At 36.4% G+C, this 18,593-nt stretch overlaps 1 protein-coding gene across 10 annotated transcripts in view; it reads left to right on the top strand.

Moving 5' to 3' along the window:
• CNKSR2 (connector enhancer of kinase suppressor of Ras 2) overlaps positions 1-18,593 on the top strand; it is a 208,689-nt gene that overhangs the window by 139,571 nt on the left and 50,525 nt on the right. For all 10 annotated transcript variants that reach the window (XM_042036458.1, XM_042036444.1, XM_042036425.1 and 7 more), the window contains 4 exons: positions 10,542-10,590; positions 11,455-11,627; positions 13,743-13,816; positions 16,281-16,352. In XM_042036458.1, coding sequence (XP_041892392.1) covers positions 10,542-10,590; positions 11,455-11,627; positions 13,743-13,816; positions 16,281-16,352 — 368 coding nt within the window. The remainder of the gene's footprint in view (positions 1-10,541; positions 10,591-11,454; positions 11,628-13,742; positions 13,817-16,280; positions 16,353-18,593) is intronic.

Below are 18,593 nucleotides of genomic sequence, written 5' to 3'. Positions count from 1 at the left end.
AGGAGAGCAGCATGTCTCACATTCTCAAGTTGGAATAGTGGTTCCAGGATTTGGCCAGCTTATAAACGCCCAGTAGAAACCATCTAAACAATATTATATGTATCCTTTCATTTGAATGCAGCACTTCACAAATGAAACAGACAAAAAATAAGTAATTAAAATAGTATTCATATTGTTAAAATCTGAGTAAGAATTTATATCTAAGTCATAAGTGAACTGTGTATCGTATAAAACAAACAAAACAGTAAAACAGTTAACCAGTAAGCAAAATATTCCTTTCTTGTGACAATTGGAAAATGATTGGCATATCCATAAAATTGTTGTGCTCAAAGGCAATTTTTGCTATTCCATCTGAGTTTGGTAAAAAATTACTTTCAAAATAAATCTTCTACATTTCTGAGAGAAAAAGATAGAGAGAAACAGCATATAAATTCCTTGCTAATGGAAGATGGCTTTGTATTATTTTTAGACTAGTGCAATCAGCATAGAGGAATAGAGGGGCCTCCTGGGTCTAGTCCTCTGCTATTACAGTTAATCTCTTTCACTTAATCCTATTCAGATCTGTATTAAACTCCACATTCAGACATGGCATGAATTGCTCTTACTAATGATGGGACCAGAAAAAGGTGATAAACTGGGTGAATGGATAGCCAGTTGTCATAATTCCAAGTAAAATGTTGGACAGCGGGGAAGGAAAGATGCCAGCAAGAGAAAGGCGTCTAATGAATTTGCTACAGAAAAAAAACCCCAGATGCCTCAGATACCAGCATAAACTGCATAGGATAGTAGGATAATTCAGTGTGGGAGCAGCCTCAGGAGGTTCTCTACTCTGGTCTTTGGCTCAAAGCAGGGCCAGCTCTGAGGTCAGACAAGGCTTCTCAGGGCTTTGCCCAGCTGGGTGTTGAAAACCTCGTGAGATGGAGGCTGAATGAACTCTCGGCCAACCTTTGGCACTACTCATCTGTCCTCATGGCAGAAAAGTTGGAGATGATATTTTGGCAATAGCTGAGAGGATAGCAACTTGCTCAGATTTAAGGCATAGTTTCTGTTGTTTCATTGCTGCTTAGCTAAAATCGTCTCGGGAATGTGCGTCAGTAATCTCACATCTGCTTTGCCAGTTCTAGACTCTCATTTCTTTGAACTCAAGACTGAAGACAGTAGATGTGCATGTGCAGCTTTTATATTTGATTTCTGTTTAAGCATCTATTTTGTGAAACAGTAATACTTAGATTCCTCAGAGGGAGTGCTAAATTCTTTTAATTATATGGAATACTATCTGCATTGTTCTTGAGGTATATTATTCCTGCCACAAATTAGAGAATATTTTCACATCTGCATTGTTTCTCTTTGAAAGAAATAGTTAATACCATTAATTTGCTCTTATTGGGGAAATGGTTGCCCCAATGAAATTTATAGGTATTGAATATGGGAGAGTTTACATTTATTTCTATATACTCTCTGATCTTTACTAAAATACAGAGTTAATTATTGCAGGAAAGCAAAATCCTCTAGAGATGAGGTAAGATTGGTTTATGGTCCATCATGAAGCACAATTGGAGTCTTTTGTGGAAAATTTTTGTTTTAAACTTTCTCTATTACCTTCTTTTGCATTGTGACCATGAGGGGAAAAAAATGGCCTGCCATAATTTCTTTCCATGACAAAGCTGGGAAATTCTTTAAAAATGAGAGAGTAACTGTAAAGGTCATCTAGTCCAGCTCTGCCAGTCTAGATTTATTCCTCACTGCATAGAATATAATGGTCTGAAAGTGTAATTTAATATGGTCTAGAGCTGTAGATCTATACACTAATAAATCTCTCAGAAATTTCCTAATTTCCTTTCATATCCCCATTCTATATTTTTTTTTCTGTTATCTATTTCATAGAATCATTCCTGATTGTATCCTGCTTTTATTACCTGATTGAGGACCATTGCCTTTGTAGGTATTACCATTGTTTGTACATCAGTAAGCTATATTTCCTGTAGCTGGTACAGTCACAGTAGCACAGTTGAGATTTTATTTTTTATTAATGTAGAACAAGTGATTTCATCCCACAGTTATTCCCCTTTGATAAAGACGAGATTAAGTGCAGCACATTGTAGCAGAGTAGTTTGTGTCAGGAATCGCACAGAAAGGGCTCGGCATGAGTTACCACTGCGATATGGTGGGGAGTGTCACATCCAGGAGAACTTTGATCTAGGGCCTGACTTCTCTGTTGGGTCCTCTCTGCTCTCCTTTCTGCACGAGGGAAAGGGAGGTACCAGGACTATGAAAGCATTCAACCGAGGACACCGGCTGGCATGTGTCATGAAATTCGGCATTCTAAAAAACTGGTACTGAGTGGTGGAAATGTTGTTTGAATTAATGGAGCACATATGCCTGTTTCAGAGTGCCATTTTATCAAAATGCTTTGACAAACAGCTCCATTGTTTCTGAACAAGGGATTTTTTCCAAGTAGTGGTTTTGACTCCACAGGAGTCTCTGCCCCATTACTCTACCCGACTTACACAGTGGTGGCCCCTCAAGCCTGTTGCTAACACACAATATGAGAGATTGTATGGTTCCACCTGGGAGGAAAATGGCTCTTTGCAGCACTGCAGCTCCTGAACTGAAGCTGTTTTATTAGGTGTTTCTGTTTTACTGGAGAGAAGTGCTTGTTGCTTAGCACCTGATCCCTGAGTCAGCCAATCCATCTCTGCTACTGTGCTGTGTAGGAAAAAGCAACCTGGTATTTTTCATAAAGCAATAACTTCTTTTTGTCCACTTCTCAAGTATATCCCTTTGCTTTCAGATTAACCCAAGTAGATAGCATTTCCAACACTACAGAATTCTGACTTTAAAATGATGCGTAAAACTTCTTGTAAGCTGGTTTGTACCCATAAGGTCACCATAGCCAGCTCAGAATTAAAAAGACCTCTTGTTATCTTTCCCCACCTTCTGCAAAGGGCTGTTTCACCTTATGCTTAGAGGAAATTTTACTGAATTCCAGCAAGTAATGGGACTTTTATCCTGGAATGAACAGTTCTTTTTCTGCCTTAATTCATAAGGCCAGTGGAAGTGTTTGGTATGAATTTTAACAGAACGTGCAATTCCTGATGTACAGAAGCTCTTGCCTTCTTTTCCCCATGAAAACTTCCCCTCTGTTGAAAGCCAGAAGGAGTTTTCTGTTTCTTTCACTAAGCATATGATGTCCAAGTGCTAACAGAGAATAACCTGCTAACAGAGAATAGTGTATCTTTCTTGAAGTAGAAATCTGTTTTCTCAGAGTGCCTACATCCTCTGCACTTTTCTTTGTCACATAATCAGACATAGCAATTTGAAAGAGATCATGCTGAAGGGCACAATCAGAAGTGTTGCTAACTCCTCCTGCAGAAGGAGGTGTATGTGCTCTTCACCATGAGCAAGCACCAAGGTGCTGTAAGGGGGCATGGGACCTTTATTTTTGGCTAATGATTTTTTCTCTACAAAGACCATGGGCTTGGTGCAAGGTGTTGTTAATGCCCTGGGAGGGATTACTGTTTTACAGCAGTTTGTTTTCTTCTGAGAAAATCCGGGATTGGCTCCATGCTGTGCCACAGACCACCTCTCTAATCCAATAATAGATGAAGAATAAGTTTCTTAAATCTGCTTGGATATTCTTATTGTTTTAATGTTTAGATAAGCATAAGAGGAAGATCTACCTTCCCTATGAAAACCACATAAATTTTCTAAGAAAACCAAGATTTTTCCTGGAAGAAATTGCGAAGTTTGATATCTGCTGGAGGGGCATAGAAACAGGGCACAAGTATCCACGAAGCTTCTCAAATGCTTTTGGGGTGACTTGTCTCAGACACACTGAAAGGACAAAAGGCAATGGACAAAAATGGAAATACAGGAAATTCCATATAAAAATAAGAAAAAAATACTTTTACTGTGAAGATTGTTCAGTGTTGCCCATGGAGTTAGTGGAGTTTCCATCTTGGAGATACTAAAAACCCAACTGGACACAGCCCTGAACAACCTTCTCTACTTGAGTCTGCTTTGAGCAACAAGGCTGGATAAGATGATCTCCAGGGGTGCCTTTCTGCCTCAGTTGTTTTGTGTTTTTTCTGACTGGTCCGTTCTCCTCAGTAAGTGGTTAAACTGGGAACTGCTGCAGGTTAAATACTGTTCTGTAACAGGTGGTAGTTTAGTTTCTTTTTTCCTTCATAAATATGTGCACTTGAAACATACACAGTGATGGAGCAACTGATGCATCTAGAACTTTTGCCATTAAAGGATACATACAGTTTTTTAATCCTCCCTTTCTCTCCTAGATTACTTACTGTCAATAAAAAGTAGTGTGGGAGGTACCAAAATTACATGTTTTAAAGAGGATGTAGAGCAGAAGAATGATCTCAGAATAAATTATTCTAATGAACAGCACTTGTCTAGCTTAACTTTTTATCCTCATTTGCTTCAGGCAGCTATGACACTTCTGTAGTTCTTGTTATGGCAGTCGAAAAGACTGGGGGAATATGAAAACTCTCATTTAAAGTTAATGTTGTCCAGGAGTTTTACTGCTTTGGTATTTCAATTAAAGAGTCCTGTGGCTTAATGGCTTTCCCTAGTGGTGGAAAGCAGCACCACTGTATATTATTTTTCCAAATAGCCTGAAGATTTAAAAAATTATTTTATTTCTTCATTCATTATGCTAACAACTTTGCACAAAATATTTGCACTAGATTGCGCAACTGCTAAGTTGTATCCAGCTAATGTAACATTTGCCACAGAGCCCGCCCCAAATGACAAGAAAACATTTAGAAATGGGAGGATGAATAAGAATCCCTGAGCAGAAAAGCTGTTCTTGCTATCACATTTCAGACAACCATAGTTCTGCCCTTAGCTAGCCTACTCTTCTTGGATAAGCAGACATAGCAGCAGTTGTATGAAAGAACAGACATCTGATATTATCAGCCCTTGTAGACTATGTAATAAGGAGACCATCCTGCACAGCTCATACAGCCATTGCTTACCTCAGAGGCAGATAGGAAGTTGGCAGCTTCAAGATCTCAGGCTACCTATTTTTACAGTAAAAAACTCTTAAGGCACATACTGTTTCTTTTTCCTTGTGGTCATTAACAAAGCGCATGAATGAAATTCTGCTGCAGATTGGCAGGTTTCAAACTTTCTGATCTGACAGAGGTGTTCCCTCATCACATCTTTGTAACACAGTCATTGAAAACTTTATTTTCCACAAATATCCATGAAAATAATTAGTCCTGTCTGTTATTAGCTCTTAATGGAGACTAAACAAGATGGTAAACAAAAAAAGATATTGGCAAAGACCTCTGTCGCGAGTACCCTTAAGCTTGAGATGTTAATACTGACATCGAGTGTGACATTGTGTATAAATAGGTTTGCATTTTCCCCCTTTTCACTCCTCATTTAGCTCTGAAACTTTGGATCTCAACACACCAAATGCAGAGAAATGTGTATGTGATATATCAAAACTGTGAAAATAGAACATTGCCAGTGTTCTCAAAGCATTGAGAACTATCTCTCAAAGTGAGAGATCAATCATATAATTGGCAGAACCAGCTTTCATTTTTTTCCCAGATACTGGCTTTTCCATCTGTAGCAGAAAGTTCCAGTAATCAGATGTGTTACAAGCTACCCTGCTGAAACTAGAGAAAGCTATCTTACAGTGACAGGGGGGAACTGCCTTACTGTAAATAGTTCCTTAGTATCATAACTTGCAGCTTGAGAAAAATTGGATTTGACCTGAGCTCTAAATAAAACTATAAAAATATACCTGCATTTTCCCTTCCAGTCAGACTGAGCTCAAATTTGGGTAGAAGAATTGGGTATTACTTTTTTCATAACCTGGTTCTCTCTTTCAGCTTTTTTTAAATGAGTGAGTGAAAAATCTCTGAAGAAAAGTGGAGAAACAAAAACGCCCTTTAATGAGAATTTTAGGTGATGTCCAATTTAGTACTAATTGCCATGGCCAATCTAGACCTTCAGAGAATCTTCAGTTTTTGGTAGACCTACAAATTCTGTAACCATGAAGGAGTTTCTGTAACTATTAGAATATATCTATTTTTTGGACATGGATGTAATGTTCTGTTGGTCACACCTGGAATTTATAGTAGATCTTAGAGAAGCGCTAAGGAACAGCCTGACATCAAATCTTTAGACATCTTCCTCAGCCTCTTGGCTGGGTTGTCAAAATAAGCAGTCTTCTCAAATTTATCGTTTCCATAACCAGTCTATTTGTTTTCTACTTTTATGTGAGCTATCAACTGGAATAGAAGTTTTCTAACTTTCATCGTAACAGTTTTATCAAACATTCTTCTCTTCTGATACCAGTTTAACTCCAATTTAATATTAGTATTGAAAGATCAATTTGTTAAGTTTCTTATCTGGCATGAAACAAATAAAATAATTGGAAACTTAAATAATTTCATACTTTCATTTAAATACATTTTTCCAAATAGAGAGCTATGAAATCACTACTAAACAAGTTAAATACATTTTCAGGCTTCTGAACATTAACGACTAACTTTCAATCTCATTTCCCTTCTGAGCAGATACAGAGCAGGTGTAGTACTAACCAATAATACTTTATCCCAGGAAAGAAAGCTGGATAACTAAGAATGAGACAAAAACATGATAGTCACATTTCTTGAAAATGTTGTGTTATACATACAAAGATGCTGACGTGCGATTGTGTGCATGCAGATAGTATTGATTATACCACCTATATGGAATTAGTTTCGTGCTAAAGAGTAAATATGATTACAGGCCAGAGGTGATCTCTCTGGTTGGTGTGAGCCTTCACCTGTAAGTTTTTTACAGCGTAGCTGCGTTGCTGTGCTGTAATTCTAAAAGGCTTACTGTGGGGCAGGTTACCCTTTACAGCTGTGCAGTCTTCTGCTGGCCTTTCAGAACTCTGTGAATCATTTTGAAGACTGTAAAATAAATACAACCCACATAGCAAGTCTGGTAATGAGTAGTTGCATAAAGAGAGGAACTGTTATGGCTCTTCCCTTCACAATGAAATCTCCATTGGCTCATGGAATGTGCAGCTAAGACCTCAGAGAGGTAGGGCTAGAGGTACACTAGTTCCTCTGCAAGAAAAACCCAGCGGACAAAAAACCACAGACAAAAAAACCCTACAAAACCAAAACACCAAACCAGAAACATGGCAAAAATCCCTTTAATAAATGGTGTTTTATTCCTTTTAAAATACATGTCCTTTGAGGCTGCTAATAGGAAAGGCAGACCTTTACATACATGAAATGTTTCTTTGATATTCTACTTAGACATGCATTTGTCAAAGGTCTTAGTCTAGGTATATTATTAAATGGAACAATTTCAAAGATCACTTATTACAGGAGAAAAGCATTGTGTCTAAAAAGCTCACTGAGTCTTAGTGTATTCAAAGGGGTTTTGATACATGTTAAACATCAAGTGACACCTTGCTTTTGGGTAATGGGAAGTTTTCTAGTTGTGTTTCGAGTAACTGGAAAGCATGTAATTCAGAATACGATTAAACAGTTTCAAATATTGTTCTGGAGTGACAATTTCCACTTGTCTTCAGGTACTCATCTATTTAATATTTCAGTGTCAGTCTTGTTTCCATTTTACTCATTATTTTGAGTTACTAACAACTTTCTTTAATCTGGAATGCTGCTTTCTATTTTATTTCTTGCTTGCTCTCAGAATTAGTTGGAGATGGATTCTTGGAAACTGGGACAAGGTGTTTAGGAAAGCAATTGCTCAAAGCTCAAGATGTATCAGAATCAAAATGCAGGGAACATACATTGAATCTGGCTGTGTGGGTGAGTGCTAAACAGTATCTTACAGCAAGTTTGCATTAGCACAAATAAATTTCTTGCTTTGGTGTAAATCCATGTTTTTAGGGTTTATGGCATTAAGAAGTAGTATTTATATTATTTCCATATTTGCCACATCACAGAAATAAGCTGTAAAAGGGGAAACATGATGGTGGCCAGCATTAGGACAGGTCGTTTAAAGAAGCTGTGGAATCTACCTCTTTGGAGATAGTTGGATCTCGGTTAGAGATGACCCTGAAGAACAGGATCCAGTGTTGGCTTCAAAGCAAGCCTTGCTGCGTCAGGAGGAAGGACATGACCTCCTGACACCACTGAGAAAACAGCACTTAGCATTACCTTACAACTGGTAAGAGGCTGTGTTCAAGTCACTAAAACTAAAAAGCAACAGAAGAAGCATTTTTAGATTTCCTCCTCACTTCTTTGTTGTTGTTGTTGTTTTCTAATTACATATTTTATATTACATATACATTTTCTGCGTTAAGAAAAAAGCTGGTGCTGGATTTTAGCAAAGGGTCAACTTGAAGCCTGAAGTCCATGTAAAATAATCTAAAGTGTTAGTTAAAATCACTGCAGTTGAAATAGTTCCCAGGAACTTCACTCAGTTGTTGAATTTGCCCTTAATTGTGATTTAATTCAATGAGCTAATTCAGAATAATAACTGAATTCAATAAAAATTTTCTATTTTACAGTATAACATAATGTATGGGAAAATGGTTAGACATCTAAATTATATGCTTTCTTCCTATTAAAAACTGATACCCCTTCATTACCCTTTCTTCCCAAAAACTGACTCAGAAGTCGAGAGGTGTGAACTCAGGTTTGCAGGTTCAATTTACAGACAAAACATCTAAAGAGAAGGCTTTTCATATTGTTCTCACCTGCTCTCAGAATCACTTGTGAGAAAATGGAGCAGAGATTTTCCTTTTCTGCTTTGACACTGTGAAAATAATAGTGCAGAAAAGTCAACCAGCAGAATGAAATTGTCTGAGTTGTGACATGAGAAGTGCTAAAGTTTTGGATTTGTAGGTGTCTATTTTTTCAGCCAGTTTGAATTAGGTAAAATTTTCAGAGGGATTTATTTACACTTCTGCTCAGCCACTCTGTTATTCCTGGGCCATTAAGGTCTCTTCTAGTCCTTTGCAGGTTGAAATATTTCATGTGATGTAAGTTGGGATGGTGTTGCTGTCTTGGTTTGTTGAGAGCTGGTGCTGATTTAATTGGTACCAGTAGGGGAAGAAAACGACGAGAGACAGGGAATGAAAATGAGTAGGATCCTTTTTTCTTCCCAGTGGAGGCCTATTTTGACCCACTGAGGTGGCAATATAGTGGAGTAGCTTTAGTCAGATACAGTCTCCAAGGGATCAGCACATCTAGCAAGTCAGTTAAATTTTTTAATTACACCTAATTATTGTCTTGCTGGTAATTTTTCCCCATGGCATGTTAGTTTTTTCTGCTTGAGAATCTCTGAGCTGTGAGGCAGAAGATCCCTTCAAAGCTGACTCTGCTGCACGTGAGCTCACAGGTCTGGGAAGCAGGGAGGAGAAAATTAGAACAGAGTCATTAAGGTTGGAAAAGAGCTCCAAGGTCGCAGAGTCCAACATTTGACCAAACAACATTGTGTCAACTAAGCCATAGCACTAAATGCCACGTGCAAAACCACAGCTGCTCTTTGAATTGAACCTGGTCTTGTAAACTAGGGTGAGGGATTGTCTCACCTATTAGGAACAGGATTTGGGATTGCAGAGCTGTCAGTGCTTTTGCTTAGATTTATTTTTACCAAGTGGCACAAAAGTATTGATTTCTGTATTGATTCATGGTAAGCTGAAATAGGAAGTTTTAATACTCAGACACTAATGTAGCCTTTTCTTAGTTTTAACACTAATACGTTTGTCTGCCTTTATAAAAAACTAAAATTCAAAACTAGTGAAATAATGTCTTTAAATTTTGTCTGATAAATAACAGAATAATTTTTTTAGTTCAATGGGGATTGTGCTTATCTGAGTCAAAGTTAGTTTTTCAACAGAAATGGCTATAAAATGTGTTAATATTTATTGCTATTATTAATAAGCTAAGATCTTAAATAAAGGAGTAACTTCCATCATGTCTCATTGCCGAGGCAATGGGTTAGTTTGTGGGAGTGGATCAACTGGAGGGAAATACTTCCACTTACAACATGGTGAAAAATAAAGTCAGAAAAATAAAGTTCAGACTTTTTATTTGGGAGACTTTTTCTCTGTTGCGATTTAGCGGAATTTACTGGTATGTTTCAAAATACTAGGCCTGGTTCTGAGAAAATTGTCTGATGGTCTAATGACCATTGTATATTTCACACCTGCATTAGGCAGTGTGTTATTTTGCATATTTACGTGTCTATGTCAAGAATACTTAGTGTATACGTTAGAAATACATGGGCTGTATCACAGTAACCAAAGCAAGACATTCCTTCTTTATTAACAGAACAACAGGAGAGCGACCATTTTGGACAGAAACTACAGTTGCTTTGGCAAACTCATTGGTGGTCTGTTTTAAGATGTTTCACAGTGTACTTTTGCTTTACAACCTTATGAACAGGTGAACTAAAATCACCTTTTTTCTTAGGCCTAGAAGTCTCTTGGCTGGTGTTACCTGACGATGACTTCACAGTAACATTTTTTTAATTATAAAGATGTGGTTAAATATAAACATTGCATTTTCACTTCTTCCATTTTGATTTTCTTGTAGACATTTCAGCAGTCTTCTCTACAGCAGAAAAGTAAAAAGAAGAACAAAGGTAAAAAATAAATTTGTTCTCATGTATTGGTTGGAAAAGAACTGTTGAGATTAATTTTATGGTATTGCAGTATGTGAGGAACTATAACTTGTTAGCTCCAATAATATGTTCTGCTCAGTTGATGATGTTGAGAATGTATTAGTCCATTACTGATGTCTCATAGTTTCCTAATGCTCCTCTACCTTCATGTATCTGCTTTTATCTTTTTTTTTGAATACTTAGACTCTAGCCTCTTTGGGGCCAGGGTTGGTTTTTCCAGCTGTGTTCAGGTAATGCCTCACTGCAGCACTTGCTCATTACCTACGCTCTCAGGTAATTTATATCATAGTAAATTTTCCTCCTTTGATTCAGAAGTACAAAGGCCTTAGGAACTGTTTAGTTTCAAAAGGAGCTGCAAAGAGAAGTTTGTAAATACCTGTGAAGTACTTAAATAGTTGTGTTTGGCAACCAAGTGGGACGTACATGAGTTTATATGTTGTGTGCTTTATTCTGATGTGAAATATTAATCTGTTGAAAATTACAAATAACCATTTTTCTTATTTTTAAATATCTTGCCTTTCTTTTCTCTGTAGTGTCTTCTCTTTCTGTGTAGCTTTTTTTTTTTTTCTTGTGGTCTTATCCATAGAATATGAGCTCTGAGGTGCTGAACACGGTTTGGTTTGATTTGCTTTGGCTTTTAACTTACGGTGGCGTGCATAAGCTTTGTGGTCAAAATAGAATGCTTGTAATAACTTTTTCATGACAATTTGAGTCTGAAATTTTTAATTAATTTCCTTAAACAAATATATAGTGCTTTCTGATTAGGTATCTTGTTGATTTACTGGAAAATCAAATGCTTTCACATCACCTCATTGTCATTTTCAGCTCCTATTCCTGGTAAAAGCAAAAGACGGATCTCATGTAAAGATCTTGGTCGAGGGGACTGTGAAGGCTGGCTTTGGAAAAAGAAAGATGCCAAGAGTTATTTCTCCCAAAAATGGAAAAAGTACTGGTTTGTCCTGAAGGACACATCTCTATATTGGTATATCAATGAAGAGGTAAACATCTGTACTCATGGTCTCAGCGAATGCTTTGTGTAGTGCTGTTGTCATGATTTAGTGGGAAAACAATGCTTTCAGTGTTTATATATGTTAGTAACTTTATTCACACAAATAATCACACTGAAATTAATATTAACTGCCTGACAAAATTACCGTTAAGGTTTGAAGATATTTGTTCCTTCCAATTCACCTTTTACTACAGGGAGAAATAACACAGTTTTCTGTGTCCTCATGACACCAGTTCAGAATAAATTTATCCTCGAACCCTTGAAAGCAAAAAGGTAGTTATTTAATCCTGTCATTCAAGCTTAGTCATGGGAGTGTAAACTTTAATGTTGTGCTGCCTGGTGTTCCTTGTTTATCTGTGCTAGGCAATTAAGGAAGGTAGTTCTGTTTTCTCAGTTGTGTTCTCCTGTTGTTCCTTCTTTGTAGCTTTTGATACTATTTCAGTGCTCATATATGCTGAACTTAAAAGCATGGGAGCATCCCAGCTGAATTGTGTACAGCTTTGATTATGCAACACTTTCTGCATTGGTACACATTTGTTATATCAGCTTTAGCACCAAAGCTTTTTGCCAGTGTTAGGATACCTTAATTTTAAATCTTACTAGACTCATTAGTAAATATGCTGAGATAAAACCATTGTTAACATCTGCATGCACTCTGTCCTGGACTTGTTCTTTTAATCACAGCAAGCATTTGTACATAACCTTTCAAAGCAATCCCCAACTTTTCCCTGTGTAAACAGAAAGCAAGTTGTTCCATGACAAGAGTTATCAGAGCCTGTTTTCTCAGACTCATTCCATTTGTGCCTTGATCCCAGCTTCAGATCAGTAACCCTAACTCCCTCCTCTCCGTTCCCCCTCCCCTGGCTACTACAATGTCTTCATCGGGGCAGTAATTGATGCCTCCAAGCGTAGTGAGTGGTCAACAGCTGGGTCTAAGGAACAGATGGAACTTCTGACTTGTGCCATATTTCCCCATGTGGAGGGCAGTGCTCTCAGCACCTCCATCTCCCACCCTGTCCCAAGTTTCCCTGAGATTTTCTGAGTTTGGTTATTTCTGAGACCTCAGCTCCCTCAGCACAGTGTCTGTCATCACCAGTAGACTGAAAGGCTGCTAAGGGGTGCCTCAGTGGCAGGTGGACAGACAAGCCAACATTGTTCTTGCCAAACTCTTGTTTCTCTAGGCAACCATTCAAAGAAGAAATAGCAAGATTATTCTAAAAAGTGTATTTTTGATTTTAAAATACCTGCTAATGCAGAACCTGTTACAACCCTGTACCTTCCACATAATGGTTCCATCTCCAGTTTTATATGCTGATTTGTGCCTTTTTTTTTATTTTTAAGAAGGCATATAATCATATGGACTACATATGTGGTATAAATAACCATTTGAATTCTTACAAAAAGATGTATTTTTGTGGAATTCCTTCACATACGTTTGTGTTTTTTGCAGCTTCATTTCTATGATCCGGTATTAATTTTGCATGCAAAATTATGAGCAGTTAAATAACAAAGTCGGTGTTATTGATGTAATAGTAGCTTAATATAAATAATGCTTTCAAACTGTGAAAAGTCAAGGGAGATTGAGTAGCTGATAAAATAGACTGTGTAAGTCTTTAGAGGAGAGGGGAGGAAGGTCAGAGTTACTCTGAGTGTTGTAGAGAGATGAAAGTAGATGAAGAGATATGCCTCTTAGCTGTGATACATAAAATGATAAACAACACACACTGAAATTGCTTTTTTCTCTATTTCTTACAATAGGCTGCATTTCTCCTTACTAATTAGTCCATTTCCCCCCAAAATTAACTAATTATGGTAACTAATTGACAGAATACATTTGGCCATTTTGTATATTTTCAAATGTTGGTTCAGCTGTGAAATTGTTTCAGAAAACTGGGTATTTAAAATTGTATTTTATACCAAGGGATCTGTCTTGCTACTTTGGCAAAAGTCCCAGTGACTTCTGTGGGAGGTTTGCCAGAGCAGAGCAGACATTAGTATTCCTTACGTAAGAAGCAGGCAAGTGAAAATATTTGTAAGTTTTCAGCATGGTGGGGTTTTTTTTCTGACACTTTAGCTACAGTAATATCTGGAACTATCTTTGCAGGATGAAAAAGCAGAAGGATTCATCAGTCTACCTGAATTTAAAATTGACAGAGCCAGTGAATGCCGCAAGAAATAGTAAGCATGCTCAAAAGTAATGCAATGATACAATAAAAAAAGTGGAAAAAAGGGCAAGGTTTTCCCTTAAAACAGGGACATAATGGACATTGTTACTATTGTCATGAGGTTTTATCACAGAATAAGCTCATACAGAAAAAGAAAATTCATTTTTTGTGTTGTATGTGCCATCTTGCCCAAAGGAGGCTATTTTTTCATTTCATCATGAATCACAGTGCTTGACTAAACCAAAATGAATTATGAGCAAGAAGACTGCTTGGCTGCTTCTGTCTCTTTATTTTCCTAGTTTTCCTTTCTTCTTTTTTTTCCTTTCTGTTTGGGGTTGTAATTTTTTTTATTTGTTTGTTGGGGTTGGAGAGTGTTTGTGTGCTTTATGCTCAATAGAGAGCTTTAAGCATAATGCAGAGACCATCCAAATAAGAAAGTCCCCAAGTTCATGGCCAGGCATCAGTGTTTAACATAACTCCAGATTAGTTAGCATCACCTCGAAGTTTGCTGAGACATTATTTCAGTCCTGAGTCAGAGTAAAAAAAAAAAAAAGAATGGCAGTGATTTGTTGTATTTTTGTTACATGACCTAAAGGTCTCAAAGAACATTTCTTCTCACCTGTTTATGCTGCAATCCAGATTTGTGCCATTGCACAAATCCTTTTATTATTTAGATAAATTCAGGCATATGTAGCAATGTGACCGGTGTAGACTCCCACAGAGATACTTTTAGAGTCATTATTGTTAAAAAATTTTTTGCCTTGCCTTCTAATGATTTGTATGGTTTTTTTAACAAGTCTGGAGTTGCTGAAATTTGTGCAAAACATAATTTGCAAATGTAAAGTGGTATGATTTGTAGTACTTACAGTTCTACAGAAAGCACCGACCTTGTATCAGTTGATCTGACTCTCTCTTTAGGATGAACTCCACCCTTCAAGCTGGTCTCAAAGGGCAGACAATAGAAACTGCATTTTAAAAAATAAAGCATACGTTAGCTTGGGCCTATTGTCCTGTGTCCTTGGGCCACATGGTTAAAGTGCTTCATTTTTTCTTTTCTGTTGGGGCAGCAGCATAAAGTCAACTAATTTCTCAGAATTGCACCCTGCTTAAATTGTTTTGGTTTGATTTTACTTGATTTAGTGTCAACTGAATAGCTGCACATAAAATGTTGTTATTAAGATTCTTTGCTTGGGTGGCAGATAAAGGGAAAAAACCCTCTTAAGAATCCAGATGACAGATGCTGTAACAGTTTTAAGAAGTCCAGTTTTAGGTCTCAGTAACCTGATGATGTCTTTCTAAATTGAGCAGATGTCACTGTACATCTGCTTTGACTTGCATAAAGTTGTGTCATGCTGTCATGTATTAGAGGAATTGTTTTAGTCTCAATGTTATGTTACCTTCTCTAGCAGTAACTTTGCTGTTAGCAATTTCATTTGCCTGATTTCTAAAACATAGATGTGTGTAAATCTGTGTGCACACACAGACATATATATTGAAAATTGCAAGCATGATACACATGGAGAACGTCATTACCATTTTTCTGAGACACAATGGATTAGAGAGAGAATTATTATATAGTATAAATATGTGTGTGTATATATATAAAATCCATTGTGTTTCAGAAAAATGGTGATGATGCTCGTCATGTATCATGTTTACAGTTTTCCTTATTTTCTTTGGGACCGTTACATTTTTTGTTCTTATTTTAAGAGACACCTTCAGATTATTCTCAAAATGATTCTTCTCTACTGTAAATTATTAATTATTTCAAATGCATTTCCTCTTCAGGTACTTCACCATAAATCTTTATTCAACATAGTTAAAAGATTCTTTCTAGTAATTTATTTCATATTATGTATGAAATGCAGTCATTCTCTCAGCCCAGTCATGTTGATTACTTTGGTGGAAAGAAAAGATGCGATGTAATTGCCCATTGCTTAAGATGACCTCATGAACACAGTGTTGATTTATGACAGCTTTTCAGAAGTCAGTCAGCACATCACATTTTCCTGCTTGAAATGCAGTCATTATTGCTAAAGGTAATGTCAAAGTCATTGGCATGTGAGAAATCACAAGGACTGAGAATTTTTCTGTTGTATTGAATTCATTGTTTAGTCAGTTTTCTGTTCAGAAAAAAATGACAGCTATATGTATATCAGCAAAATTACCTGATACATAAAATTATATCCTTACCTGGTTAACTTTATCCACATACAGTACACTGCAGGTGATGGTTGAACAATTATTTATGCACATATGAATCAAGAATTATTTAGAAAGGGGTAGTTGAAGAGCACTTTACTTGGTGAAATCTGGCACAATCCTAAAAGTTGTACGTTCATATACTGTTTGGGGGCATGCAGCAACTCAAATATGAACTCATCTCATTCCTTGGTGACCATGTGATCTTACATTTCAGAAAAAAAACAAAACAGAGTTGTGCCATTACATTTTTTAATTATGTTTTTCCTCTACAGTGCATTCAAAGCCTGCCATCCTAAGATCAAAAGTTTTTATTTTGCTGCTGAACATCTAGATGATATGAACAGGTAAGGAGATCTAGCAAAGTTCAAGGACCCATTCCTTAAATGTGACACTTCTTGAAGCTACTAATAACAAAATGATAATAAATTACATCATAATCTAAAAAGCTAAGTTTAATTGCTTAGAAAATAGGTGCAAAGTAACATTGTTTCTGACTGGCTTCATGTTAATTATTCGATTCATGCAAAAATTACCTTTTTGATGCAAAGGTTTGAAATCTTTAGAAACATGATTCCCTGTTTCTAAAAAGAAATAAATACAGTGTGTGAAACAGCATCCAAACACAATTTCAGAATTCCAGGTTTCTGGTTTTGGCTGTGTGGCACCTGCAAGGGTGAGGTATCTCCAACTCTGCTTCCTTACATACTCCAAAATACGTGATGCCTTCTCTGGGCATCCTTCTGTTTCTTTCCCTGGAGGAAATAAGAAGTTGGAGAAAGATTTAAAGCAGTCAGGTTTTTTATGCCAGTCTTGAAAAACGAGTGGGGTTTACAAGTAATGAATTTTGCAGATTCTCTCTACTTCCATGAATTTTGAAGTGAAATTTTGGTTGTATTGAATTTGAAAGGGAAGTTTCAGCACTTCAAAAAAGAACAAGGACTAAAGTCTTAGTTCTTTGAGTATTAAATTTTACTGTATCTATTCTAGGCCACTTGTGCAATTTTTCACAAAGAGGATTAAGACTTCAGCACAAAATAAACACAATTCCTCTTAATTCATTTGAATGGTAAATTAGAACATGAATCCCATGTTTATTCAAATGTTAGGGGGTTTATTTCATTTATTTTCACAATATAAACTGAAACTAATTCAGTTCAAAATAATATGCCATTTTCATCAAATGACAGAGAACACAAACAAAAATCTCCTATTGCAACCTGAGAATTGTTCTGTCTTAGATAATGTCTGTTGATATCCTCGCTGACCAGAGTTGTTTTTAAAAACAGAGGAAAAGGAGGTCAAACTGAATCAATAAAACTTAGTAAGTCCTATAATCATGGTTTAATCTCTCCTGTGGGTACTAGATTCAACTTACCTGGCAGAGCACCTTCAGGGTACTGCCAGTGCACTACTGGTAATATTTGGCTGGAAAAGCATGCTGATACCACACTGTGCTTGCTTTCATATAGAAATAGCTTTCTGTTAACATTTTTTCAGATGTTTGTGCAGGACTGAGGCTCACTTCAAAAGTCTCTTCTCAGTTAGAAAACTTAAAACCTTTGTATTTGTTTGTGAGATTTTAGGCTTGCCTTTTCTTGATAATTCTGTCAAGCCAATGACTCAAAATGCAGTTTGCTGCATGGCAAACAGAATAATGGCATGGTCTGTATATGACATATCCTGAACAACAGCAGTAGCTAAATCATTTCTGTCAGCAGGTGCCCAGTCAGTATGACAAGACACCTTCTCTTTAAGGATATAAATTTATATAATTGTTCAGTAATCAGAAAGCAGCAGCAAATATGGAACAATATTTTAAAAATCAATTGCATAGTGCAAATCCCAGGAATTAAAAGATTTTTATCTTCCCACCACAAATAGTCTTTTAATCATATTTTGAAATAAGTGCTTATTAATTCCTTTAGAATGAGCTTGACAAAATTTTGCTCTGAGTTATACACATGTAAATTTAAACTCTGTCAAGGTCTATGGAATTACTTGAAATTCTTACATTTGAGTTGCCATCATAGTCTCACCAAAGAATTTTATTTTTCTCTTTCATTAATATTTAGAAAAATTAGTTCACTTTTACAAACACTGAATTAACTCAATAGATTGGAAAAAAGTGACTGAAAAATAGTCTTTCAAATGCAGGGATAATAAAATAATTCCTGTCTAAAAGCATTTTGAAGCCTAGATGAAGTAAAACACAGAATGAAGTTAGGAAGTTGAATTAATACTCTTTTGATCATTTTATGTTCTATTTTTTTTTCAAGTTTCTGACACAGATTCTAGTTATGTATCAGGCAGTCATTTCAGTTTTGTTCATACATGAAGCAGAAGAAACAACAGCAGAAAACTGCTAATACATAGCCTGACTGAAAGTTCAAAATTGTTCAATTCCTTCATCCCTTGTATAAAATAATTCCATTTTTTATATTAAAAAAAAATGTTTGCAGGCTATGAAGTTTTTGTTTGTGTGTATCTCCTTGCATAAAATGGGTATTTTAATCTCAAATAACTCTGTCACTATTCAAATTTTCTTACTACTTTTATGACTGTGCCACACCATTGTGCTGGTAAGG

This window comes from Corvus kubaryi, unplaced genomic scaffold (assembly GCF_017639235.1).
Source record: "Corvus kubaryi isolate FWS band 111438036 unplaced genomic scaffold, C.kubaryi_AGA036_p1.0 133, whole genome shotgun sequence".
Classification (NCBI taxonomy): Eukaryota; Metazoa; Chordata; class Aves; order Passeriformes; family Corvidae; genus Corvus; species Corvus kubaryi.
This window is presented reverse-complemented; position numbering and strand designations above follow the sequence as displayed.